The sequence below is a fragment of the Phalacrocorax aristotelis genome, chromosome 5, assembly GCF_949628215.1.
Source record: "Phalacrocorax aristotelis chromosome 5, bGulAri2.1, whole genome shotgun sequence".
Taxonomy (NCBI): Eukaryota; Metazoa; Chordata; class Aves; order Suliformes; family Phalacrocoracidae; genus Phalacrocorax; species Phalacrocorax aristotelis.
In genome coordinates this window covers 40,068,162-40,095,407 of record NC_134280.1, presented here as the reverse complement: position 1 = coordinate 40,095,407, position 27,246 = coordinate 40,068,162, and the positions used below count along the sequence as shown (strand labels likewise).

Sequence of the window (27,246 nt, the reverse complement as noted above, 5' to 3'; positions counted from 1 at the left end):
AATGTACAAGTCTCCAGGTCTTTATCCTCCAGCAGGGTGCCAGTTGCCTGCTGAGCAGCCCCTTCTTGTGGCTAGGTCCTGTTCCCTGCTCAGCATGACAGCAGCTGCAAGAGAGCTCCCGTGACTTTGTTGTTGGCAGTTCTTGGCTAAGCAGCACTGGTCCTGGAGGTAGAAATTAGTCTGTGGTCTCCTAGCTAGCAGTGTGTTGGGGTGACAAAAGTGACAGTCTCTGAATGCCAAGAAAGTGACCTTTGTGGGAACGAACAGGGAGAAATGTTGAACATTAGCTATGGTTTACGCGTTCTTCTCCATCTCCACAAAGCAAGAAGTCCAGGGAAATTCTTAAAGTAGAGTGGAGAAGGGCACTCTTTTTCGGAGAAGGAGAAAGAAGCATAGCCCTAGGCTGTGCAAGGCTCAAAAGCCAGCTCCACATAAAACACACAGTGGACTTGTGTGCTTCCCTCTCACACAGTTGCTTTAATATTGGTAAAATGCTGGTCCCACAGGAGACTTCACACCAGGGTCTATGGGAATATTTCCTGTCATTTCACTTCACATACACACACACTTTTTTTAAATAGCAGTATTGTGAGCTTAGGAAAGGAAATTGAGGTTGGAGTAATTCTAATTTATACCAGCTGAGACTTAGCCCAGTGTCGGTTGTCTGCACACAAAAGTATTTATCAGCAAAACGCACACTGGGTAATTTTTTTTACTTCCTCTTTCCCCCCGTATTCTTTCCTCACTGGAACAGCATAAACTTTTTTAATAGTATATGTGGTTTCTTACAAATTAAGGAGCAAAAACTAAAAGATAGCTGATTTGAGCACTATGATTGAAAAATCAATGTCTTCAGGAAAATAAAGACTGTTCTGAAGAACATCCATGTTTGTGTATTGAGAGTTTGGGTTTAGGAACAACATCTGGTGTTAACCACAATTGAGAATATTAACAGTGTCAGAGATGGTAAATATTTGTATGGGCAGTCCAGGAGCACACCCTGATAGCTGATGAAGAACATCCCTGAACAGAAACATACTCAAGCATGGCCCTTTCGTGGACTAGACACTTGATTTTTAGAATAAAATACGTTCCTGACCTGAGACCATAAGTTCACAGCATAAAATGAGTTGCTGTATTAAAGCTAGTTATAGTGTGTTAGCTGGTCTTCCGTAGCTCCCCCTACCAAGGTAATGAAGTACAATGAAATACAACCAAAAAGAAATTGCATTAACTGCAGAGTAAATGTGTACACATGAGTTTCTACAACAGAGGAGCTGATTTGTGATAACTGTTGGTTGAGTGTGATCAGTTTGCTTTTCCTCTTCTTTATCTTTGTTTTCCTAAAAAAAAAAAAAATGCAGGCTGGGCTATTTGTCCTTTTTTTGTATATTTTTAAATTGTAATGAAAATTAATGTATCTAGAATGGACAACATGATCTTTAGTTTAACTCTTTGGGTTTCTAAAATGTGACACCTCACCTGTTTGGTCTGGTTTCGCATGCAATTTAAATGGTTTCAGAAACTAGACTATTTCCTTCTCCCAGTAAATTTACATAACAAAACACATTCCAATAACTTATTCCCATCATAACACAAATATTGGCATGATTCAATGATTCTGTGGCAAAAGAGCCATGTTCTGGATTATAGACTTGAGTTCTGAGGCTGGGAAAAAAGAGTTTGCAGCATGAAATATAGAAAAGAAAATGCTTTTATTGGTGATCATTTTACTCGAGTCCAAGCAGAATTTTTGCCTAACTTAGAGAAGAGCAGATGTCTTTTTTAGCACTATTCATTTTTCATGGAAGAAAGGTTTCAGATTTAGTCTAGGAAATTTTACACAGATATGCCCAACAGTAGAATTATTTAATTATTCTTTAATTGTTATAAGACATACAAATGTCGCTACATTTAGGGCTTAATCAGGTGGCTATGAAAGTAATCAGGAGGTTTTCAGATGATTTTGTGGGCAAGTACAGTCCTACAAAGCCAGCATACCTTTAGGAAGTCTTCCTTGGAGGGATTTAGAGCCTTCTGCACCTCTCTTGATCCCCACCACCAGCCTTGTGCATCCTGTACGCCAATGGCTGGAAATTCTTGAAGTGGCACTCGTGCAAACCTGGCCCATCGCAGTGAGGATGGGTATTGCCACTGAGCAGTGATCCAGGGTTTCATGCAAAGTGTGTGTGCAGGTGCATGCATATGTTGCTTTTTGGTAAGCCAGAAGGACAGTTGGGCACCAGTTCCCAGTGAAAATCAACAGATATAATCCTTCCTTTCTTCCAAAATCTCCTCAGTAAACACTTGAGTAGAACTAGTGCAGATAGCTCCTGACCAAGCACAGTATTTAAATAACCTTAAAAATTTAGCCTTAGCTATTAAAGTATTCCAGACCTCCCAGTCTGCACCGGGCATTAATTAGGTCACTCAAACACTGCATCCCATTTTGTTGCAACATTAGATTCATTTCATATTTATGCTTTTTCTTCCTCTCTTTCACTGATGCCAGCAGGACTGCCTTGTAAATGAGAAACCATTGTGTTTCTCAGGGGGAGCATCCTGTACAAATAAAAAAGCAGCAGAGTAAATCATTTTATAGCATATGGTAGATTCTAAGCCTTAGAGTACTCAGCTTTCCTTAGCAGCAGAGACACAAATGGAATCAAATGAATAAATTGCCATGTTTTCTTATTATGAATGTCTGAATTGCAAAGTTCACCTGAGCAGATACTCTGTTTTGTAATTGCCTGGTATTTGCTCTTCCGTACTAGAAAGAAGGCAAAGACAAGGCTTTTATCATGCCATTTTTCATATATTATGTACTAGCAAACACCTGTGTGTTTAAAAACAAGGGAGCGATTATTCCGTGTAGGTAGTAAAGTTACATGGGAGGAAAGTAGTCTGGTGATGTTCATTTATGGCACAGTCTCAGGATATAGTATCTGTGACACAAAAGGCTGCTATGGTGAGAGACCAGAGGAAGACTAGCAGAAGATGTGGGTTTCAGTCCTTCTCTACTACCTCTGCAATACCACCTGTGACCTCTCTGGAAGATTTATCTAATACAGAGAATGCAACGGGTTGCTCACAGTTTACAAGTTGTAGGAACTCTTTGCAAGATCATCCCAGTTTCTGTTTCCCTGCCATCTGCTCTTCTCAAGTGATTTTTTTTATACCTCAGCCATCCCATTAGTGTATGGACTGGTGGCTGATCCTTCTCAGGTTTCTCGTGCTACCTTATGAAGATGGATGTGGGACAATTAGCTATGTATTAAATTCATGGCAGCAGAACAGTGGGAAAAGCTACATGTGGAATCACGCTTTTGACATATATTGCAAATGACTTGGACTCTCTGAGCCTGATCCGTAGCATGGTATCACTGACCCTTCTTGGTGTTTATAAGAGGATGCTCAACAAAAAGAGAGTAGTCTGTAGGTATTTATTGATAAGCTATGTCAGCAAGTGACATAAAACCCTGTGCAAGTCGATCACTACCCTGGTCAGTAGCCCATGCAATTCCTATAGTGCTTTTGCTCTAGCACCTTATTCCCTAACCCAACAAACAACAAAGAGTAAAATGAGTAAAGACAGAAGGGGTCATTCATTTCTTGTTATTGTCTCAAAGGCAGCGTACGAGCATTCCTCTAATGTAGTTAGCACAGGGGATACTCCCCGCTGATCTCAAAAAGTGGTAAGACACACACAGAAGACTTGCTTTCACTGGTTGTTAGGTCTGTGTTTAAAAAGCTAGAATATTAATTTTAAAAAATTGATAGTTTCTGCAACTGATTATGATGTTAATCCTGTAATTCAAGCACAGCGTTTGTTGATTTTTACAATCTTGTGTATAGAAAGAGGAAACACACTTTAATAAACAGATCCTTCATTCCAGAAGCCTTTGTGTTGGGGAATGCACAGCCAGGCTGAGGAAAAACAAGTCATCAATGCCTTGTATGTTTTTTAGTCACTGAGGTTAGTGCAAAAAGAAAATAAGAACGGTAAGCGTGCCATATGATAAGAGTGAAGTTAAGGGAATATACAAAGAATGATAACTGTTGCCAATGTAACTTTTTAGTTGACCACATGGAAGGGAGAATAACAGAAAATGTCACCTACAGAGTGAGTTTTCAAAAGTTTCCCCTTCTCACTGGGGATGTTGAGTATTCAGAACAAAACAAGTCCTTTAATAAATGCTTAAAGTTGGGCTTCTGCTAAATAAGATGGTCCCAAACAGAGGCATTTTGTAAATGTGGCTCTGCTTAAAGGTGAATGCTATCCTGATGCCCAGTGTGTTCCTGCACCTTGCTTTATTTTGAGTTGCACTTGTTGCGCAATCAGCAGGGCTCAAATGACCTGTGTTTGTGAAGTGTAGACTAGACTTGTCTGATACAATTTTTTGGTTTTATGTAGTACCTCCTATGGAAGACTGTAAGGAACAAGAGCCTGTGATGGACAACAATATTTCTATGGTGCCTTTTGAGAGACCTGCTGTTATAGAGAAGCTGACAAGCAACATGGGAAAGCGTAAAAGCTCCACCCCACAGAAGTTTGTGGGTAAGCTTGAAATACGCCTTTTATTATTTTTAGTGTATAGGTATAGGTTACTTGTTGTTTGTAATAGCCAAAAGAACAAGGGGACAAGAAGTGCTCCCAGAACTTGGTTGTGACAGGGAGGGACAACAATGGAGATAGTTAAATCGCAGCAAGAAGTCCTGAAAATTATTGAATTAATTTTACCAACCCAGAGATTTTAAAAGTGAGGTCCCTAGAATCATGAAAATGGATTAGAAAATCTTGAGCTTTTTACTGTGCCTTAAAGCTGTTTTGGTTTTTTAACTTTTCTCTGGCCCTTTTGAGATTTAGACTTGTCATCCGTTGTTCTCCTTGCCCCAGCAAATAAAAACTAAGACTCTCATATAATTATCTGTCTCCATATGTGTGTGTGTTAAAAACAAAACAAAACAAACTACTCAAGACTTGTAACTTGTATTAAATTCTTGAGAGTTGGCAACAACTGGTCTGATAATACTGGCATGAGGAAGTAAAATCACATCACTTCTGTTGGAAGAAATGCTTGCTCCAAGTGCAGTGTTCTGCACACAATAAACTTAACGCATGAATATAAAGTGGCATTGGATGACTTTTGGTTACCAAATTTAGAATCCTAGGCCCAGAATTCATATTTTGCTTTGTATCTTGACATCTTAAAATTGTTCAGCTTGTAACAGGAGACAGTATGGGGAACTTTACTTGGTTTGAGCTAAACTTGGTGTGAAACTGAGGATGGCAGCTGGGACAGAGAATTATTTGGGGTAAATGTATGCTGCTAGACTCTGAAGTCATGTAATATGTGTTTTCCACACTCACTTGAAGGACAGTGGTACAGATTTTAAGTGTGTCATATACTCATTCTGCTTACACGAAGGACACTTATGGAGAGAGGATCAGAAGACTGTAAGCAATTAAGACAGCCATTTAGAAAAGTCATTGCCCCTCAGCTAAATGCAAATTCAGGTGGATTTGTTAAATCACCACTAAAGGTGGTTTTAAGCTAACCCACATGGTTTTGAATAGTAGGGGAGTAGCATCGTGCAGCAGTTCACCTGGGGGGCACTGACACACTGACCTAGCTGCTCGCAGTCATCTGACCATTTCCAAATATCAGTGCTAAGCCAAGGTTAGGTCAGGAACAATCCAACGCACAGGAGGAACGCTGGGAGGCATCCGTATCTCCTATATTGTTATTAGTCCTGCTGAGATACAAGCTTAATTCTTAGACCATTTAAGAGTTGTCTGAAATGAATTACTGTATAGCTGATAAGACCTGGAGGATTTATACTCTGATTTAATTTACTGCTGTGACAACAATTGGAGTTGAATAGGGTGGAAATGGGAGCAGGACACTCTACTGACAAGCCAAATAGAGCTTTACGAGATTGTAAACATGGCCCCATCATAGCAGGTTTTCCTAGTGTTGTCTCAGCAAGTGCTGTACATTCTTGCAGGTTGTGATCAACAGTGAAATAGTTAACCATGCTGATGCTTAAACTGGTGTGTCTAGACCTCAGAAACATTACAACCTCAAAAGGAAGAAGGGCAGTTCACACCTCTCGCTCTTTTCCCACCAGGTTGTCCACAGACTTGAACAGAATTGTGTTTGCAGTGTCTGTCAGAGGTTATCTTTGTAGGGGCTAAAGACTTTATCTGAGAAGGCTGGAGACCTTGCTCCCTTCCCTTAAATTCTGGTGTACCCATGCCTGCTCTCAAAGCAGTATAGCTTACTGGTTATAAGTATACCTCACAACTGAGGCTACCCGGTTTTCAGACAGTATAAATTGAATCGATTTTTGGAAGCTGGCTTGGATGGTCTCTCTTTTAAGGCAGGAAGGTTATTTTACTTGTCCACTCACATGCAGTTGATCATATGTTGCTGTTGTCTTCAAAGGCAAATTTACTGACTGAAAATTCTTGTCTGAGATATGCTGTAGCAGATTACTATTCTCTTCAGTAGGGTATACAACTTTGTTGTTGGATAAACCTATTCTTCTATAGGTGTAACAGATCGTTTTGGGATTCCATTTTTCTGGGGCTAGGGATTCGGGGTTTCATGTGACATGTAGCATTTTATCCAGATCCAGCTGTAGGGGAAAAGTGTCCTCTTTTGTATTTACTCTTATCTTATTTTTCTGCCTTTACTGATCTTTCACGGCATCACAGTGTTTGAACTGAAAAAACAGCAGTCTCTGCTTTGCTACTTTTCTGTTTTTCACCATGACCTTACTTTTCTTCCCATTTTCTCCCCAATGAAACATTGTTCAACTCTGTCAGGAAGAACTTGTAATGGTTCTCTTACTTGCAGGAAATTTTCCTTTGCATACTGCAAGTATGGCACCTGTCCAAAACAGCTTAATGGTGTTTATGAGAAGGTCATGTAAGCATAAGCTAAAATCTTTGCATGCTACATCTATCAATGCTTTACTGCTCTTTCTGATCAGCAGTCTCCAAGGGGCCTTGGTTATGGACCACAGTCTCTACTCTGGCTGAAATTTCAGGAGGAAAGAAAGCAGCAAATACAGCCACCAGAAAAAAAACAGGATCATGGGGTTCCTGTATCCCTCCCCCACCAGGCTGAAGGCAGTAGCTCAAAGGAAAAGAGTGAATGGAGGCAAGTCCATGCTTGGTGTGGCAGGTGAACACCCTCCTTGACCACTTCACCTTCCCAGATGAGGTATATAACAGCTATGAGGCTCTGCAGGTGGAAGATGTGGATAACAGTCCATCTATACCAGTTGTGTTGCCAGGGTCAGAAAAGCCTACTCCCTGTATCAAAACCGCATCCATGAGGAAGAGAAGATGGGTTATACTTGTAGGCAACTCCCTTCTGAAAGGAACAGAGGGTCCAATATGCCAGACAGACCCTCCTTTTAGGGAAGTCTGCTGCCTCTTTTGTGCCTGGGTTAACGACATTGCTAGGAAACTTCCTAGCCTGGTACGTTCCTCAGACTATTACCCATTACTGCTCTTACATGTGGGAGGTGATGAAGCTGCAAGACGTAGTCCAGGGGCAATCAAGAGAGACTTCAGGGCCTTGGATGGCTAGTAAGGGACTCTGTAGCACAGGTTATTGTCTCCTCTCTCCTTCCAGTTGCAGGCAGTGACACTGGAAGGAACAGATGCACCCAGCCTATTAACGCATGGCTCTCTGGCTGGTGTCATTGCCACAGTTTTGGATTTTTTGATAATGCCTATGCAGCACCAGGCTTGGTGGCGTCTGATGGGATTTACCTTTCTCAAGGGGAAGGAGGGTCTTTGCTCATGAGCTTTCAGGGCTCATTGACACAGCTTTAAAGTAGACTTGGAGTGGGAGGGGGTTAATATCAGGCTTGCCCAAGACAAAGTTAGAGGGATGGGGTGCTAGCAAGGGCACTCAGCCTGTGTGTCTGAGATGCGCTGGGTTCACTGGAGCACAGCCGAAGTTGTACAAAGATGAGCTAAGGGCTACTGAGGTAATAGGAGCCAAGAGGGGTGAAACCCCTCAAAGGAATTAAGGGACCTTCCTCTAAGAAGGTGACAGGATGACAGCCTAGCTGAAGTGCCTCTACACAAATGCACACAGCATGGGCAATAAGCAGGAGGTGCTGGAAGCCATTGTACAGCAGTAAAACTATGGTATAGTTGCCGTCATGGAAACATGGTGGGATGACTCGCAGAACTGGAGTGCTGCAATGGATGGCTATAAACTCTTCTGAAGGGACAGCCAAGGCAAGAGGGGCGTAGCCTCCTCCTCAGGTAGGTGGGGTAGCTCTGTTAGGGAATGTTTGGATTGTCTAGAGCTCAGTGACAGTGATGAGAGGGTTAAGTGTTTATGGGTAAGAATCAGGGGCAAGGCCAACAAGACAGATATCATGGTGGGAGTCTGTTACCACCTAACCAGGATGAAGAGGCAGACAAATTATTCCACAAGCAGCTGGGAGAAGCCTCACGATCGCTAGCCCTTGTCCTTTGGGGGACTACAATCTACCAGATGTATGCTGGAAACACAATACACCAGGGAGGAAACAGTCTAGGAGGTGTCTGGAACATGTGGAAGATAACTTTCTGATGCAGCTGGTGAGTGAGCCAGCTAGGGAACGTGCCCCACTGGACCTGTCGTTCACGAATAGAGGAGGACTTGTGGGTGATGTGATGGTTGGAGGCTGTCTTAGCTATAGCAATCATGAAATAGTAGGGTTTTCAATTCTCAGAGAAGTAAGGACGGGATCAACAGAACTGCCACCTTGGACTTCCAGAGGGCAGACTTTGGCCTGTTTAGGAGACTGATCGACAGAGTCCCCTAGGAGGCAGTCCTGAAGGGCAAAGGAGTCCAGGAAGGCCGAACTTTCTTCAAGGAGGAAGTCTTAAAGACGCAAGAGCAGGCTGTCCCTATGTGCTGAAAGATAAGATGGCAGAGAAGAAGACCGGCCTGGCTGAACGGTGACCTTGGGCTGGAACTCGGAGGGGGAAAGAAGGAGAGTTTATGACCTTTGGAAGAAGGGGCAGGCAAGTCAGGAGGACTACAAAGGTATAGTGACATTATGCAAGGAGAAAATTAGAAGGGCCAAAGCCCAGCTAGAGCTTTATCTGGCAACTGCTGTAAAAGACAATAAAAAATACTTCTATAGATACATTAGCAGTAAAAGGAGGGCTAAGATGAATCTCCAGCCTTTATTAGATGTGGGAGGAAACATAGTGATAAAGGATGAGGAAGAGAATGAGGTACTTAATGCTGCTTTTGCCTCAGTCTTTAATAGTAAGACCAGTTGTGCTCTGGATGCCCAGCCCCCTGTGCTGCAAGGCAGGAACAGGGAACAGAATGGAGCCTCATAATCAAAGGGGAAATGGTTAGTGACCTGCTACACCACCTAGGCGCACACAAGTCTGTGGGGCTGGATGAGATCCACCTGAGAGTACTGAAGGAACTGGCAGAAGGGCTCACCAAGCCACTTTCCGTCATTTATCAGCCGTCCTGGCTAACAGGGGAGGTCCCAGATGACTGGAGATTAGCAAATGTCGTGTCTATCTACAAGAAGGGCCGGAAGGAGGATCTGGGGAACTACAGTCCTGTCAGTCTGACCTCAGTGCTGGGGAAGGTTATGGAGCAGATCATCTTGAGTGCCATCACATGGTACATACAGGACAAGCAGGTGATCGGGCCCAGTCAGCATGGGATTAGGAAAGGCAGGTCCTGTCTGACCAACCTGATTTCCTTCTATGACAAGGTGACCTGCTTAGTAGATGAGGAACAGCCTGTGGATGTTGTCTACCTGGACTTTAGTAAAGCCTTTGACACCATTTCCCACAGCACTCTCCTGGGAAAACTGTTAATGGCTTAGGCAGGTGTACTCTTTGCTGAGTACATCCAGCTGACTGGATGGCTGGGCCCAAAGAATTGTGACTGGAGTTAAATCCAGTTGGTGGCTGGTCACAAGTGGTGTTCCCCAGGGCTCAGTGTTGGGGCCATTTCTGTTTAATATCTTTATCAATGATCTGGACAGGGGGATCAAGTGCACCCTCAGTAAGTTTGCCGACAACACTGAGTTGGGTGGGAATGTTGATCTGCTCGAGAGAAGGAAGGCTTTAAAGAGGGATTTGGATTGATGGGCCGAGGCCAACTGTATGAGGTTCGACAAGGCTCAGTGCTGAGTCCTGCACTTGGGCCACAACCACCCCATGCAATTCCACAGGCCTGGGGACAAATGGCTGGAAAGCTTCTTGGCAGAAAAAGAGCTGGGGGTATTGGTCGATAGGTAGCTGAACATGAGCCAGCAGTGAGCCCAGGTGGCCAAGAAGGCCAACAGCATCCTGGCTTATACCAGGAAAAGTGTGGCCAGCAGGAGTAGGGCAGTGATCGTGCCCCTGTACTCAGCACTGGTGAGGCCATACCTTGAATGCTGTGTTCAGTTTTGGGCCCCTCACTACAAGAAAGGCATTGAGATGCTGGAGTGTGTCCAGAGAAGGGCAATGAAGCTGGTGAAGAGTCTGGAGAACAAGTCTTGTAAGGAGAGGGTGAGGGAACTGGGGTGGTTTAGTCTGGCAAAGAGGAGGCTGAGGGGAGACCTTATCGCTATCTACGACTACCTGAAAGGAGGTTGTAGTGAGGTGGGTGTTGGTCTCTTCTCCCAAGTAACAAGCAACAGGACGGGAGGAAATGGCCTCAAGTTGCACCAGGGGAGGTTTAGACTGGATAGTAGGAAAAATTTCTTGACCTTAAGGGTTGTCAGGGGTTGGAACAGGCTGCCCAGGGAAGTGGTTGAGTCACCATCCCAGGAGGTACTTTAAAGGCATTTGGATATGGTGCTTAGGGACATGGTTTAATGGTAGACTGGCAGTGTTAGCTTTACGGTTGGACTCGATGATCTTAAAGGTCTTTTCCAACCTATACGGTTCTGTATGTCTGTGTAAATAGTCAATTTCTGAGTGAGCCTTAGTACCTCAATAGCAGATATGTAACTGGTCTCACCAAACCTATTGAAATAGTGGAGGCAGAAAGTATAACTTATGATGCACAGGAGTCTGAGTACTTCTTTGCCTCTCCTTCAATGAAGGGAGAAGCAGATGCTAGTGAAATTGAAAGCAACCATCTTCAAGCTGATCACATGAAGCAGGTTCAAATGTTTTCAGTTTGAATGTGGCGCTCACTCTCACAGAGTGTCACTCAAGAACTGACAGGATACAAAATGAGACATTTATGTGGCTTATGATAAGACCATGGTGGTTATAGTAAGAATTAAAAATACACAGGCATCTCAGAACAGATGAAGATCAATCAGCTTCAGAATTAGAGTCAGCTTCTAGTTAATGGGGGTCAGAAAGAAGTTTACCCAGTGGTAAATTCTGTAACTGCTTTCTCTAAGATTTCTTGTAGCTTTCTCCCAGGTGTCCAGCATTGCAGTTGCTTTAGATACTTGATGAGATGGACTACTGGTATCACAGGACAACTGTGTCTGTGTGCTTTGATCTAGCTTCAAATAACTTTTTTGAGGTGTTTTTGAATGTCATAGGACAAGATGACCACAGTGGAGAAAGCGTCTTCTACGTCACTAATGCTGGGCAAGAATAAATAGAATTTGAGCATAATTTTGCATGAAAATTCAAAATGGTGAATCTGATTAGTTAGTTTTAAGTACAGATTTGGCTGAAGAGTAATTAAAATTGAAAATAATGTTGGACTGGTTTGTTAAAGTTTCTTCTGAGCTCTGTGTTTTACACCCTCTCCTTCCCATGTTATCATTTACTTTACTTTTTATGTCACACTCCATTTCTAAGGCTTTGACATCATTGGAACTGGTTCATAATTAAAGGAATGAAAAATTCAGCTCACTGGCAATTTAAAGTTTTCTATACTCTGCTGCCTGTGGTGGAGTAACTAAATGTGGAAGGTAAAAGAAATCAAAATAAGGTTTGTGTCATTCATCCAAGTAGTCCATAAAGGATAGGTATTGTTTCTTGATCTATACAGCCTACAAAGGACTGACTGTGTTTGGAGGCTGGATCAGACTCTCACCAGATCCAGTTCTTTATTCAAACACGGAAATGATACAAGTGGCCAGAGCAGGTGACAGGGACCAGTGGAATTCTCCGTTTTAAATTTGTTCTTCCAAAGAAATGTCTTTCTGCCGAAGGCACCACATGCCTCCTGGAGCTGTCCTCCAGTCCCACTTTGGCCCCACCTGGGAAGAAGCTGCTCAATTTCAGGTGAGGCTGGAGGCACCTCCCATTAGACAGTTGTCCATCCTATCAGCAGCAGGACAGCCATCACGGACAGCAAAACTGGCAACCCACAGCAGAAACACTGAAAAGAGGATGTTTGACGGCAAGAATCATCCTTAGGTCATGTTAGATTACAAAGGCCATCATTGTAGCACTGTTTGCTTCTTCCTTCCCTATTTTTCTCCAAATGTCTAATGTGTAACAACAGAACATTTTTCTGCATTATGCCTTCTTTTGGTAGGCTGTAAGTGTAACAGCCAGCTTAGGGAAACACAGTGAGGTACATGAACATGGTGTCTAATCAGAAGTATGTGAGCAGTAGTTCTGAAAGCGGTCGTAAGCAGAGTAGGAATATTCACGTGCTTCACTTTAGACTTGCATTTAATTACCTTGCTAATCAGGGCTAAGTTCCCAAACAAAACTGATGCATCATCTCCAAGGATAACCTGATTGTTCCATGGGTAATGTAAAATTATTTCTCTTTATGCATCACTTTAAGATAAGCTGCGCTAAGTGGAATGAATTAGTATAGTCAAAAATAAAATGCTGAGTGATAGCTATGTTGAAATATACAAATGCTATTTGGAAGAGATTTGGGATTACCGTTCTGTTTCTTTCTTATGGTGGTTTGTACACGTTTTGTTCCAAGCAATTTTGGCAAAAGAACATAGAAGATTCTTGAGCTCTTTAATTCTTGGATAGTCAAACCAGTTGTATGTAGTGACTCCTTGAATTTATTAGCTTACACTATTGAAGAAAAATCTGGTTTTATGTTGCAAGGCAGTGGAAAGCAACAAAGACAATGAAAACCAACAAAAATTATTTATCACACTTTGTAAAATCAGCTTAAAAAGTTAACAGTCTACAACTAGCTAATATTGGTGTGTGTGAACATGTATGAGCATGTGTATCTTGTATCTTACACATATAGCTATATGTATAATCTTTTCTATTTAAAAAGAAGAGTAGTTATATGAACTTTCCTTGTACTGACACTCTAAAGCCATCACTGAAAAAGCAGTGCTGCTGAGCTGAGCCCTGATGTAAGTAGTGGTAAACTTGTTAACTTCAAGGAGAGCTGTGATATGTAACATGCCCTGTGACTAGCATAATTTACCAGCATATGGTTCTCGTTTCACATATCTGTAATGCCATGGATTTAAAAAGGTTACAAGGATGTGAATTTGGATTCACATAGTGATAAATCGGCCAGCTTCTTCATCATTATGTATTTACTTATCCTGTGTCAATGAAAGTTGCTTTTGCCTTTTACCAAATGAAACTAAGCTATACATGCAGTTTCTCTAGTTTGTTTTCTTGCCTAAATAGACAGTGGGGGGTGTGGGTATGTGTCTTTTTTTCCCTCAGTCCAAAACATTGAATTTCCTTTTTTTTTTTTTGAGGGGATGAATTGCAAAGGTATTATAGCCTGAATGCAAGATGGTAGTTCAGCCCCCAGTGCTCCTGGTACTTGCTCTGTTCTGTGGCTGCATGCAGTTCTTTTATACTTTTTTTTCTGCTGGTTGAAGGATTTACATATTGTAGCCCTAAAGGTGACACTGGACCAGCCCTCTGTACCTGTTGCTTAGGTTTCTCGCTATGCAGCCGTATTGTAAGATATGTATGAGGTACCTTGGATTGCAGGGTACACTTGGTACTCCCTCTTTTAATTTTGGGAAAGTATGGCTAATGGTATAAACTGTCGGAGCTTCATCAACCTCAGTGGTTCAATCCCATTTTCTACCAGTTAACATGCATTTCCTAACTTGAAGCATGGGCACAGTCAGGCCCCCAGTGGAAGGTTTGGTGTCAGTCTGGAGGTCACTGCAGCCACGTGTTTCACCTGGAATTAAAAAAAAAAACAAAGCTGTTGGTGAGGTTGCTGTTTTACCCATCTCAGGACAAAAAGGAGATCAGAAAACAAGTAGAAAGAGGCTAAATTTCAACTCTAGAATGAATTTCACCCCAGGTCAGGGGTTTTCTCTCTCTCCCCACCCTTTTTACAGTGAAACCTTGGAGTGATTATGTTGATTTTTCTCATTCATTTGCTCTTGTCCCTTAGGTGAAAAGCTCATGAGATTTGGGTATCCAGATATTCCCTTTGATATGAACCTAACCTATGAGAAGGAGGCTGAGCTGATGCAGTCTCACATGATGGACCAAGCCATCAACAATGCAATCACCTACCTTGGAGCTGAGGCACTTCACCCCCTGATGCAGCACACACCAAGCACAATTGCAGAGGTGGCCCCGGTCATCAGCTCAGCTTACGCTCAGGTCTATCATCCTAACAGGATAGAAAGGCCCATTAGCAGGGAAACAGCTGACAGTCACGAGAACAACATGGATGGCCCAATCTCCCTCATCAGACCAAAGAGTCAAACCCAGGATAGAGAGGGCTCCCCCAGCAATAGCTGCCTGGATTCTACTGACTCAGAGAGCAGCCATGAAGACCGCCAGTCCTACCAAGGAAACTCTGCCTTAAATCCCAAGAGAAAGCCAAGCCCGGCTTATATGAAGGAGGACACCAAGGCTTTGGATGCCACAAAAGCTTCTAAGGGCTCTTTAAAGGATATATACAAGGTCATCAATGGAGAAGGGGAGCAGATTAGGGCTTTCAAGTGTGAGCACTGTCGCGTCCTTTTCCTGGACCATGTCATGTACACCATCCACATGGGCTGCCATGGCTACCGGGACCCGCTAGAGTGCAACATCTGTGGCTACCGAAGCCAGGACCGCTATGAGTTCTCATCGCACATAGTCCGAGGGGAGCACACATTCCACTAGGCCTTCTCATCCAAAGGGGACTCGTATGAAGTAGAAGAACTGCACATGAAGAAATACTGCACTTACAATCCCACTTTTCCTCAGACATTGTGACGCCTATTTTGTTGTTGTTGCTGTTGTTGTTGTTGCTGTTGTTTAATTATTATTATTAACCTTATTTTTGTGGACCCAACTTAATTTGCTCTGCCCAGCTTAAGAATGGAAAGAAGGAAGGGAAGGGGTAAAAGAGGGGTTTGTTGCCGTCACTTTGTGGTGAGTGACCTGCCTTGCTTACTGTGGGAATTGAAAGGCAGTCCATTTCTGTCTCCATCAGCTGTACATCATGTCCTGTTTTGGGATATTGCTCAACCCTGCTAGGTGCTTTAAAGTCCCAATGGGATGCCACTCATTTACAATTTGAGGCTAATAAGCAGAAATATTTCAGAGGAGAGCCTTTTTCAAAGGTGTAGATATGGTGCAGGATTTTGGTGGCTGGAGGCGAAGGGGGGAACTTTATTCTGCAGAATGAACAATAATTTTTGCAGCAAAACCATTAGGGTTTTAGGAGCATGAATCAAAGTCTATATTGCTTTCAAAGTTACTTTCTAGGGTGAGCTGTTTTTCTGGGTTCAGTGTGTATTGCCCCTCTAGAATGTTAAAAAATAAGGAGAACAAAAAAAAAGAGATAAATGTACGTCTTAACACTGTACCACATTACAGCAGTTTAGTTTCATAAGTCTGAGGGCCTTCTGTGGTAAGTCCGAGGCTTTGTATTTTTATTTTCCTTAACTTATGAAGCACCTTTTTTAGAATTGTTGATTTGCTGTTACTCCATGCCTATGTGTTGACTCACTGGCTTCTTAGAGACCCTTGAGAGCCTTACTTATTTAGTTGCACCCTATGTTTTAAGAAATAGCATTTAGAAATAACATTTAAACTTGCTTCTAGGACAGTAAGTGGCCTAGGAGTGGGTGAGAGAATCTGTAGTTTACTCAAGAGGTTCTGCTGCTCTTCTGAAATAATTTTGTTTTAAAATTATGGATTTTAAAATGACAAAAGTACTAGTAGCGAAGTGTTCTTTAACTATAATTATATATCTATATATACCTATATAAATAATTTCTCATTCTGTTATCACAGTGTTAACCTCTTGGCAACAACCTAAACTAAGACTTGCAGCTGGGAAAATGCTAGGAGCCAGGAATCCTCTTAGCTCCATTGAGTTTAATGGAACTACCCCACCTACTTCAGCTACATCAGGATCCGAGCCTTGACCATTTTTCTCTCTTATTGACATCTTATTTGCTAATTTGCTCAACCAATGACTTTCTTTTGTTTTTAAGTCATCAGTTCTGCTTTAATTTAGGGGTGGAAGTGTTTGCAGATTTTGCTGGATAGCCTCTGCTTTTGGAGAGCACAGAAGCCCTGCAAATGAACATATTACCTAAGACCTTCCCTACTTCTTTAGAAAGTGATGCATGGTGATGCAAGTGCTGTGCTTTGATTTGGATTTGCAGATTTCACTTTTATTCCTAATTTATTCATTTCACTCTGGGGAATACAAATGGAGAAATAAACTCCAGAGCGAGTCCTTGAACTACAGACTGGACAAGAGAAAAAAAACACCAATCTGTTTAGCTTTCTTTCTTTCTCTCCCAATAAATAACAAAGCCAGAAACCATCCACCAAGTTGCAGGTTGCATCAGTAAAAACTGGGCATAAACCTCTGTGACAGATTGCCATTGAAACCCAACTGTTTGTACCAATCACAATTGAAATGTTGTTGTTTGGCAACAAGAGCACAGCTTGAGAATGGAAAGATCTGCATGGGTTTAACCCGCTCTGTGCACACGGTCTCCGTGCACTTGGTGAGACCTCTTCCAAAGTATAAAGTTACTAAAGTATAAAAGGGGGAGCAAGATTAGGCCATAATGAATTCCCATCTGCACACTTCAATCTGTGTACTCGATGCATATGCCAGTTTGCTGTTTGTACTGAGGGTACTGGGGTTTTTTTTCTTCTTCTTTTCCTAGACCTGGAGCATTTGAAAGTAGGAGCTGAGTGGTATTGATTGAAATCTTTTTATGGTGACATTCTTGGCAGCTAGAACCTGTGTTTAGAAAGGATACAGTAGATCATGGCCAGATTACCTGATGACTGCTTCCCAGCACTGAAATGCTATTAAGTAGGAGCTGGTAAAGTCTTGCAGTAGCCTATTAATTATAATACAATATGGAGAGAAATGTCATCTTGTGTAATGTGAGAGCTATCAAGGCTGGGAATATATGGGCTTTGGAGAGACAGATTTAAAGACCTATTCCCAACATTGTTCTTAATGTCGTTGGGTTCTTCCCCCTCCTTCTTTCTTCCTCCTAATGTAGAGGAAACTCAGGCAAATGAACTGCTGCCGTCCTCCAGACCATTCTCATTTTCTTGTGCTTGGTGCAAAGGAGTTTGCGCAGGAGAAAAATGGGGAGATGCTGGGAGGGCATCACTTCTATTCCATATGGCTGATTCTCTGCAGCTATGAAGGCTGACTTAGGAGGCAGCCGGCCATGTTCTGCATCAGGATGTGCTTGGAAATTCAGAAAAGGGGGGTGCTTTTACAGCATGTCACCACCCAAAAAAGTGGTTGTGATTTCTGCTGAGGCAGCACAGGTCTTTTAAGAACGATGTGCAAAAGGAAGGGTGCTGGGACTGAAGGTCACTAGGCTTGCATGGACCTCCAGAAGTACACGTGCCTGAGCCACAGAAAAGGGTTGCTGGCAATCCCTTTCAGTCTCTGGGGGACAACGCTTTGTTCTCCCCTCTGTGGTCAGTGGAAAGAACGTGGGCTATGGTTTCTTAGAATAGTTAGCACTGGGGAAAAAGTGTTAAAAAAATTCTGCCTGTGTTTGGGAAAGCACAGGAATACATGAAAGGCAGAGAATCTCTTGTGTATCCACAAGTACGTTGGCTACAATTATATCTGCAGTTTGTTAGTGTGCACTTTCATTCATTGATGATTCATTGATACCTTCTGTAGTGTATATTCTGTAGATGTTTAAAAGATTGGACAGGGAGGCTCAGTGGTTTTATAGGTGGCTTCAGTCAAGCCCAACTTCTTGTTCCAATGGGAGTGTGCAAGATCTGTATGTGAGCACTGCTATGTCCTGGGATCACAGAAAGAGAGAACTAGGGAGGAAGAAGGGAGATGCTGGTTTAGTTATCTTTTTAAAAATGCATTTTTTGTAGAGCAAGAACCTGGGGGATTGCATTAATTTTTATTATCAATGTCCTTTTCTGAACACTCTCTGAAGTTTTTCATCCTAGAGCTAGGGAAAGCAGAAAGATAAAATTGTGTTCAAATTTTGAACAAAGTTTTGGACTAGCATTTATTTTAGCATTCACTTCCTACTGAAATTTATTGGAAGGTTTTATATAAATTAGTTTGCCCTTACATGGAAATGTACAAAATGGGACCTCAGAGGTTTTTGGTTTGGTTTTGGTTTTTTTTTTCCCCTTGCTTGCTCTCTGCAGATTTCTAAGAAAAGCTCTTGAGGTTTTTTGAGTTCATTATTCATTCACAATGTACTATGAATTTCAATAGACACTCCTTGGCCTGCAGATCCATTTGTTCTAAGTATTTGGTGCTGGAGATCAAACCTGGCTGATTTTTATTAGACTCTCTTGAAATTCTTGGAATCAGGTTTCCAGTTAAAAACATGCATTTGCAAATTTAGAATTGGCTTCCTATGAGCATTCCCCATTCTCATTAAAAAAAAGACATTTCTGCACACATCCCTGCCAGTAAACACCTTCGCTTCTTTTTACATCAAAAATGGCAAGATTCTGAGTCAATTTAGAGTATTACAAGCCTATTAATTTAAATAGAAGTGTGACTGCTTATTCTGCTCTTGGTATGATCCATATTCTTGGAGCAAAGGCCATTATCTATATATCTTCTGTTACGGCCAATGAATTTTACAGCCACCTCTCTTTGCAGTCAGTTAGGGGTGCACATCAAAATATATAGCATTTTTCAGCTCTTTACTCAGTAACTTATGGGATTAAAACAATTTTATTCTCCTTAAAAAGTGCTTCCATCTATGATGTGATGTGAAAGGTGTCTACGCATTAACCTCTATTGGTCTGTATAGACAGAAAGAATCTAAATTTGTTAATTGGCCTGATTTTTCAATTGTAGTAGTTTCTACAGTATGAGGATCATAAAATAGCCATGTGAACTAAAGTATATTTAGTAAAAGGTGAAGAAATCTCAAATGTAAGAGTTCTCAGATTTCTTTCTGTTTACGAGGGTATTCCTAAATCAGGCCTGTCAGGCAGAAGAGGAGGCCAGGAATTAAACCAAAGCCTTCTAAACTGGCCTTTAATAGGACAGTATTACTGTTGTCTAGGTCCTTAGCTGGCTTTTTCATATTTGAAAAAAAAAAGCCCCATTGAAAGAAGCCAGACAACCAACACTCCTTCTTCCAGAAAGAAACTTTGGAGATAATTTAGGGAAAGGCACTTATTTCAGCCAGGGGCAGGAGCTGCAGTAAGACAGTTCCTCCGTTAGGTAATATTCCTTTCCTTAACTCTCACTGTGCATTATAACGTAATGAGGAGGAAGAAGGGAGGCTGCACTGATACCTTAGTTGCCTGCGCTCAGTGTGGGATTTCAGGAAAAGTGCGATGAAATTGGCTTTGATGGTAGGAAATTTGCATCTTAGCTTGGCTTAGTATCATTTAGAAACAAAAATGGATGGTCATAATGGCCTGTAGTCTAGGACAGCTGGAGATTTTGAGAAAGTATATTTGTATGTATGCTACAGTATAATTAGATGTATGCTTTATTGTATACGTGCCTTTTTCAGCTGCATTTTGGAAGTTCGTGATGTTGTTCATGATACCCTATCACACCCTTTCAGAATGCATGACAAAAACCAACCCAAAGTAAACATCCCTTCTCCTACAACGCAGCGAGGCAGATCCCTCTCCCCTTCTGCCACCCTCCTTGGCAGCTTGACCTGGAGAGAGGACCGTCTTAGTACTTTGCTGTGAGATTTCCTGGAGTCAGCTGGCTTTTAGGAGTGGGAAGGGCTGAAAATTACCCTAGCAAAGTGCATTCCAGCTATCCAGCCAGAGCTGGTCTCAGAGCTGGTCCCAACCAACGCAGCGTCCCCAGAGCAGCACCGAGACTCACTACAAAAGCCCTCAGCTGCACAGTGCCCTACAGAGTGCCAGGGCAGCCGTCTCCTGTTTTCTTCCCCTCCACAGCTTTAAGTAAAGCACGCTTGAAAATGGACTTCGCTGTGCTTTTAAGTTCCCATTGAGGAATAGAAGCAGACTTTAAAGCATCTGCCACTTGCTTCAACCTGGAAAAAGAAAGCCGGGAAGAACAAACGGCCTTTGGAAATGGTTTGCAAGTTGGACTGTCACGCTGCTGCCACCCTAATAATTGACACAGAGATAAGAGGAGCCCATCTGCAGAAGATGTTATGGGGGTTTATTAGCTGTAATGCTTTGGTGAAAAGTGCAGTGTTGTTTTGGTACTTTCCTGGCAGGTTGATGACTTAGTTTCATATCTAGTTATTTACCCTGCATAGGTGCAGCATCTAAGTGTGCCGGCACAGGCACGGCATGAAGCCTGCCAGCAGGGGATATGGCTAAGCCAGCATGCTTTTGGTCAGCTGGTCAGCCTGGTGCCAGCTCCTTGGCACCTCTCTGTGGGTTTCTGGGCCCACAGCACTCACAGAGAGTATGTGTAAGGAGGAATTAGGCAGAAAAGAGGCAAAATTTGCTTTGTAGTAAATATATTTCCTTTTATCCCATAAAGAGTTGTTCTGAAGTGTAGGCCAAGGAGGATCATCACCAGTTTCTAATTTAGCCTCATACAGCCATGCCTGGAAGCGTGTGATTTCTGTCTTCCTTCTCCACTGAGGATCTGAAGTGAGTAGAGGACAGTCAGGGGGAGGTGGTGTGCTGACATTTTGCAATGCTGCACACTTAACAGGCCAAGATAACAGTAAAACTGGTATCTATTTAAATCACCTAGCTTTTCAGTTGATGTGCAGACAAGTATTCCCAGTTCCTGTTCGCTTCCAGCCTTTAGCAAGATGGTTATCAGTATGCTCCTGTGGATCCTTATTCGGGAGGATAACTGCCCATGCTCTCTCCTTCTGTAAAACTTCTCCTTTACATACAAATCATGGGACTTAATCAGTGGACAGAAATTACCATTTCAACAAAGGCTTACATTGCTGTAGTAAAATCTAATGTTATTTACAGTTACAAAAATGATACTGTGATATATTTACTAGCAGTATGTGACATATTTTAACAGAGTGAATGATGACAAAGTTAATCAGATCATGTCTTGAGAGGGGTGCATATGATGTGTGCTCTGTTGGGAGAAAGGGAGCAGCTTGACCCAAAGCTTGGGCTGATGCTTCCTTCCTGCAGCAGGTATTGATTTAGGAACTGCACTGCAGCCCAAGAAAACATTTAAGCACACGATTAGCCTCCTTCCATCCCTTCAATTAGATCTGGAAGCATAGAGGAGCTTTGCAGTTAACCGTGTGCTTAATAAGTACCATTATTTGTGCGATTAGGGCCTTATTTTCGAACTGGTGCAGCACAGCAGCTCTGGTTAGGTCTCAGTCGTCAGCACTCAGTGGCGGGGCTCTGCGGTGAAGACACGTTCGCTTACATTTGTGTAGTAGCCTTAATCCCTCGCACTCAGTGGTACATGAATACCAGTAGCCTCTAGTCTGTTTTATCAATCACAGATAAAATATGGATGCCTCCCGCAAGGCATAGTGGAGAGCATGACTCCATTATTGGCACAATAAGGCCAGTTTGCAGTAAATCGGGCCATTTAGTTTTACCTCAAGTGACATCGAAGAAGAAAAGCTTCTTGAAGGGGTAGAGGTCACTGAATCCCCTACTATGCACTTACTGGGATTTGACATTGCTTACTGGAAATGGATGTTCATTCCTGAACACACTGTAACAAGGGAAGGACTTTTTGGTTATTTTTGTAGTCGTTCAGATTCTGAAACTGTGATCAATTATTTGACAAATTGTCAAGTGTCCTGAGAGCTTGAACATGTTCACTTCCTCTGCCGTGTAACAGTCTCCTCTGGCTTCCAGTGGTTTTCTCTTTCTGTCTCCCCCTTTTCCTTCTCTGAGCTTTAAGTCTGGGCCTGCTCTTATCTCCTGTAGTTTTGGGCTGTCTAGGATTTGGGGGTTTGTTTTTGGGGGTATTTTTGTTCATTGGCTGTACAGTCTGTTTACATATTTTTGTACTCAAGTGTAGTTTTATATTAAAAACAGGAAAAAGAAAAAAAGATAGTTGATTTGAGGAAAAAAAAAAGGTACGTACTCTTTGTAACACTTTAAAGATCTAGGGTACCTTCTGAGATGACTCCAGTGATGTAATTATAATACTGTATATTTGCCTTCCTCTTTAGTTCGTTTTATTTTCTGGTTGTATTTTTTTTTTCCTAAAATGTATATCTTTTTATGAGAAACTGGAAACTTAATGCAACTGTTTAGGACGATTTAAAATTGTAAAGTAAAAAAAGTCATATAACTTTTTTTTCCTGTTGGAAGAAAACGCTTTAAAAAAAGTTTTACTACTGTTGTATTCCAGGGTGGGGGTTACCAACCCCAAATTTCCTTCTTGTGCTTCTTTCTTGGATCTTGCTTTCTAAACATGCTCGTTGCAGACATGGATGATTTGCTTATATTAGTTTAAAAAAAAATCACCAACAAAACCACCTGTTTTGGGTTATTTTTCTGTTAAAGTGCAATACTTTCCCTGACGTCTTATTATTGTACAACAGTTTCTTTTTTCTTTCCCCAGTCCACACAAATCAGTGAAACAAAACGCTGTGTCTTAAATAAGTTCAAAGATAAGGTTCAAGTAACTACATAAATGAAGATCATGACTGACAAAAGCTGAGAAACTGTAATTTAAGCCTAAAGCCCATACCTTAACTCCTGCTTTTATTTGACATTGAAATAACATCCAGTGTATGAATTAAGGACATACTTGTTCTTGCCCCTTCCTTCCTTTTCTTTTATAATTGCAGCTTTCTTTTTCAGAAAAGCACTTAATATTGATGTTTATTAAAAATCACAACAGCAAGAAAAAAGATCTTTTGGTCTGACCCAAAACCCACTCAGTGGAGGCTCTTGTTGACTTTGATGATGGATTTTGGATTAGGCCAAATTTCTTAGCTAGGGCAAAACTCCCATTTACTCTAATGGGAGAGATCTGCCTGCCTAAGAATTACAGGACTCATGTCCTTTATCTACCTGAGAGACCAGAAAAGCTTCTTTAGAGTTGTCCTTGTCTTATATAAGTTTAGATGGGACTTGTTTTACATATCATACATATTTATATATCGTGTATTTTTAATGCCTTTTTTCCTCCCCAGTAGACTGAAGCCGCTGTTCTGTAAATATGTATTTAGGTATGTAATAAAACAAAAAAAAAAATCCCGTTGAGATTTCTTTGAAAGGCAGTTACTGCGCATGCACAGTAGCCACTTTTGTCTTCTAAAATTTGTATTTAAGATATTTCTTTTTAATAATAACAGAGGTGAAAAGACTATATCCCGTTCTGATTGATTGCCAAAATTGTTTCCCAGACTCTTGTGTTTTAGTTCAAGAAGAAAAATGCATTTGGTGGGTGACTGTCGTGGTTGCCCATGGGTTCACACTCCTAGGGCCAAATTCTGGTAACCTCATGTAGGTTGTTCGGGTCCTCCCACAAAATGGGACCTCGCTGCAGCAGTGGGATCATAGCAAAGCACGCACCATTCTGTGAGCGTAGTTTCAGGCTATGGGGTCTGACCCATTTATCACAGCATCTGCCCACTTCAGTGCTGTTTTCCTGAAGCAAGCCGGGTGAGCAATCTGGCAAATCACCACTTTTCTCCCAGGTTACAATTTTTTTGTTCTGTGACAGATGTTCTGAGCTCAAATTGAGGAATCTTTTAAATTAAAAAGAAAAAAAAAATTAAAAGAACACCAGACAAACCATAAAGAAAATCAGAGTTTATTCCTTAAGCCAGTGAAGATAGTGGGAATCGTCCCATTGCTTTATGTGGTCATTGGAACATGCTTTTATAAAAGGAGTTCAGAAATGATCACTATGACAGCGGTGCATGCGAGCAACCCTAATGTAAACCTGTGTCCCCCTGCTAAAAATGTTTTGCCGCTATAGACTGAACTATGGGACTTGGTTTTTTTTTTCTTAGTATACATGCATACACATGGTTCCACATCTGTATGTGTGTACTCTGTACATGTGTGAGTGTTGTACAGCCATGTGAGAGTGTGAGTCTGTATGTGTGTATAAATAAAAGAAGCTGCAGAAACTTTGTAATACTTTGTGAAAAGGATTATATTATAAAGGTTTGTACTGTCTTGAGTGCACAGCTACTGGAATAAATGTAGGGAATCTCAGGAACAAGCATATAATTTGTCCAAGAATTATTTCTTCTCAGAAGTGTAAGTGCAGTTTTTAATTCTGTATATTATTTAATATTTTACCAATAAAAATAAACTTCTGACATGAAAGGGTTTTCCATTCAAGCTTTCTGGAAAGATTTGTGTATGCATACGTTTTTCTTTTTTGCAGCAGGAAATACGCATGGCAATTTGGCACCTCAAAGGAATCACATTTCTACCTGATAACAAATCCTATTAATTAACTAGAGAGACTTAATGCGTTACAAGTTGAGGTTGTGCATATGGGTTACGAGAATGGTGAATTGGGCGCAGATTCACTTCTGATATTTATTGAAGCTAATGACGTTCTTTTCATCAGCTTCAGCATGAAGTTAGAGGAGTATTCCCCCTACGGTCCTACTATGTAAAATGATGCTATTGGTCACCTGGCACTTTTGGTCTAACATGTTTTTGAAATGAGTTAGTGGCCCGAGGTCCAACTTTTTCAGGAAAACACTCAGACCACATAAAGAATTCCTCCGAACCCTTCCCTCAGCATGGGTTTTTGGCTGAGTTCTCTGTCGTATCCAGGGGTGATCTTCCCAGTAGGGATTTATTGGGTAGTTCACATCACCTAACTTGTTCTTTCTTTCGTAACACAGCTATCAATCTGGTAGCGTTCACAGTACAAACTCTTCAGAATAAAAGGAAGATCTCATGAAGCTTTGCAAATTGTTTGTAGTTTGTTTTAAGAATCTCTTGTAAATTCTTGGTCAAAGATTAACCAGCCTCTCCCATAATAAAAGTGTTCGTCATTGACATGAGCATGGAAACTCCTTAAGATATCATCTGAATAAACCTTGATGTATGTTGTCTCCAAGGAATGCTTCTGTCCAATGAGCAGAATTTCCCGTTTTCCTTTGCTCAGGATAGCCAGACTACTGCTTTTGCTTCAAAAAGACCTAAGAGTCAGCTAATGAGACAGTCCAAATATTTAATGCATGGAGGAGAAATCACGTAGTGCCATTATAAGATAGAAATTACTTGCTTGACTGACTCAAGATCCTATCCCAAAACTTACTGGAGATGGTGATGCCCTTTGCATTGACTTCAGATAAGGGTCTGAGAAGATGAGGGGAGAGCTCACAGGCAGAAACTATAATCATTAAGGCTGCTGAGTCATTTGCAGGAGTGAGATTTTGTGCATGGCCTCATGTTATTAAGTCTTAGAAATCTCCTGGCCATGATTCAGGGCCAGTGTGTTGTTTGTGCTTGTTGAAGTGTCTGGGTGAGAGTCACACCATGGTGTACCATTGCCTTTTTCTCTAGATCACCCTGTCAGCAGCTGCAAGCAAAGGGCAGGGTGACCTCACCCGTTCAACTTTATCTAGGCAACAGGGAATCGTGCCTAATCCTTCCCTGTATCACTTTTGTGGGGAAACCCTTCCTCTTGAAAATAGCCCTTTCCTGCTTTATAGCAACAGAGGCTTAAAAACAACTATGGTGACCAGTGTCTGCATACACTGTCGTTGTCAAGTCTTAATTTGCTCTACAGGAGGCAACTGGTTTTAAAATATTTCATAGTTTTCTCTGTTACTGGATCAAATTATGTAGTTGCAGTGGGTCTTTCAAACTGCAGCATCACCCCTCATGTTGATTGACTGGATCAATCTAGTAGCCAGGTAAGTGACATGTATCTGATCTGCCTGTCTAGTGCCTTAGCATTTAGCTGAAATTCCTCTTGTCACCAACAGGCAGCGGCAGCACAAGTGCACTTTAGCAGCACGTTCTGACAAGTGCTTTACCAAAACAAATATAATTTTTCTAGTTACTAAAGATTAGGTGTTGGTTCCTGGCTGTTGCTTCTATGCTGCTAATATTTCTGGTTTTATGTAATACTTTCAAGAAATTACTAAAGTTTCATCTGAGGGTGAATTTGTGTTTTTGAAATGTGGTAAATCAAGTACGTTCTTCTCCATCTCTGTGCTCAAATATCAAACCCCAGCCCTCCATTGAATCATTTCCCACCAGGACACTGCAGAGTATATAACTGAACTGTATCAAGGGGAGGCAATGGTAGGCCTTCAAAATTTCATTATGAAACTCAGAATAATCAAGGGACTAAACATAAATTTTGCTTGGATTGCAGTTTGAACGTTTGGGGTTTTTTTTCTTTTTAGTCAATCCTAATGCAGTTAGTCCTCAATAAACCCCACCTTTACCCTTCTGCCCTTCAGTGTTTATTTTTGTCTCTTCATGGTGCATCATATAAGCATGTCATAATTTCCAGCATGCAATTATCAGTGTTCATTTTTTCTCACAGCAGAGTACCTTAGGAGCCACAATGACTTCTGGATTCGATGAAATATGAGTTGAAAGGATTACTGCGTATGTACATGGGTCACTTAAATTTTAAGGCTAAGAATGAAAGCCCTTTCCAAAGGAATATACTTGTGAAATAGCCTGTGCATGTCCTGTTAATTCCTGGTACAGAGTTTAGGGATGGAGTCCCAGCATATGATATTTCCCAGGGATTTCTGTCAGTGGAGAAACCAAGCCCTTCTAGTGAAACTATATAAATGCTCAATATTATCTCATTATTTTTCATTAATCCATGCGCACCAGCCCGCCTCCACACGCTGTAATTCCGTGTTACCACCCATGTTCACATTAAAATAGGAACAGATTATTCAAGACTCCCACACAAATCGTGAACCTCTATCCCTTCTGATCTGTCATCGGTCATCCCTGGGATGGAGGAACCTCTCCCCTAGGCAAGAAGT

General features: G+C 41.6%; 1 protein-coding gene across 12 annotated transcripts in view; it reads left to right on the top strand.

Moving 5' to 3' along the window:
- IKZF2 (IKAROS family zinc finger 2) overlaps positions 1 to 16,059 on the top strand; it is a 114,979-nt gene extending 98,920 nt beyond the window's left edge. For 8 of the 12 annotated variants that reach the window (XM_075094055.1, XM_075094050.1, XM_075094051.1 and 5 more), the window contains 2 exons: positions 4,415 to 4,558; positions 14,316 to 16,059. In XM_075094055.1, coding sequence (XP_074950156.1) covers positions 4,415 to 4,558; positions 14,316 to 15,040 — 869 coding nt within the window. In that variant the 3' untranslated portion in view covers positions 15,041 to 16,059. The remainder of the gene's footprint in view (positions 1 to 4,414; positions 4,559 to 14,315) is intronic. The other 4 variants (XM_075094058.1, XM_075094060.1, XM_075094059.1 and 1 more) reach the window with 1 other exon arrangement.
- Positions 16,060 to 27,246: the final 11,187 nt, after the last annotated feature.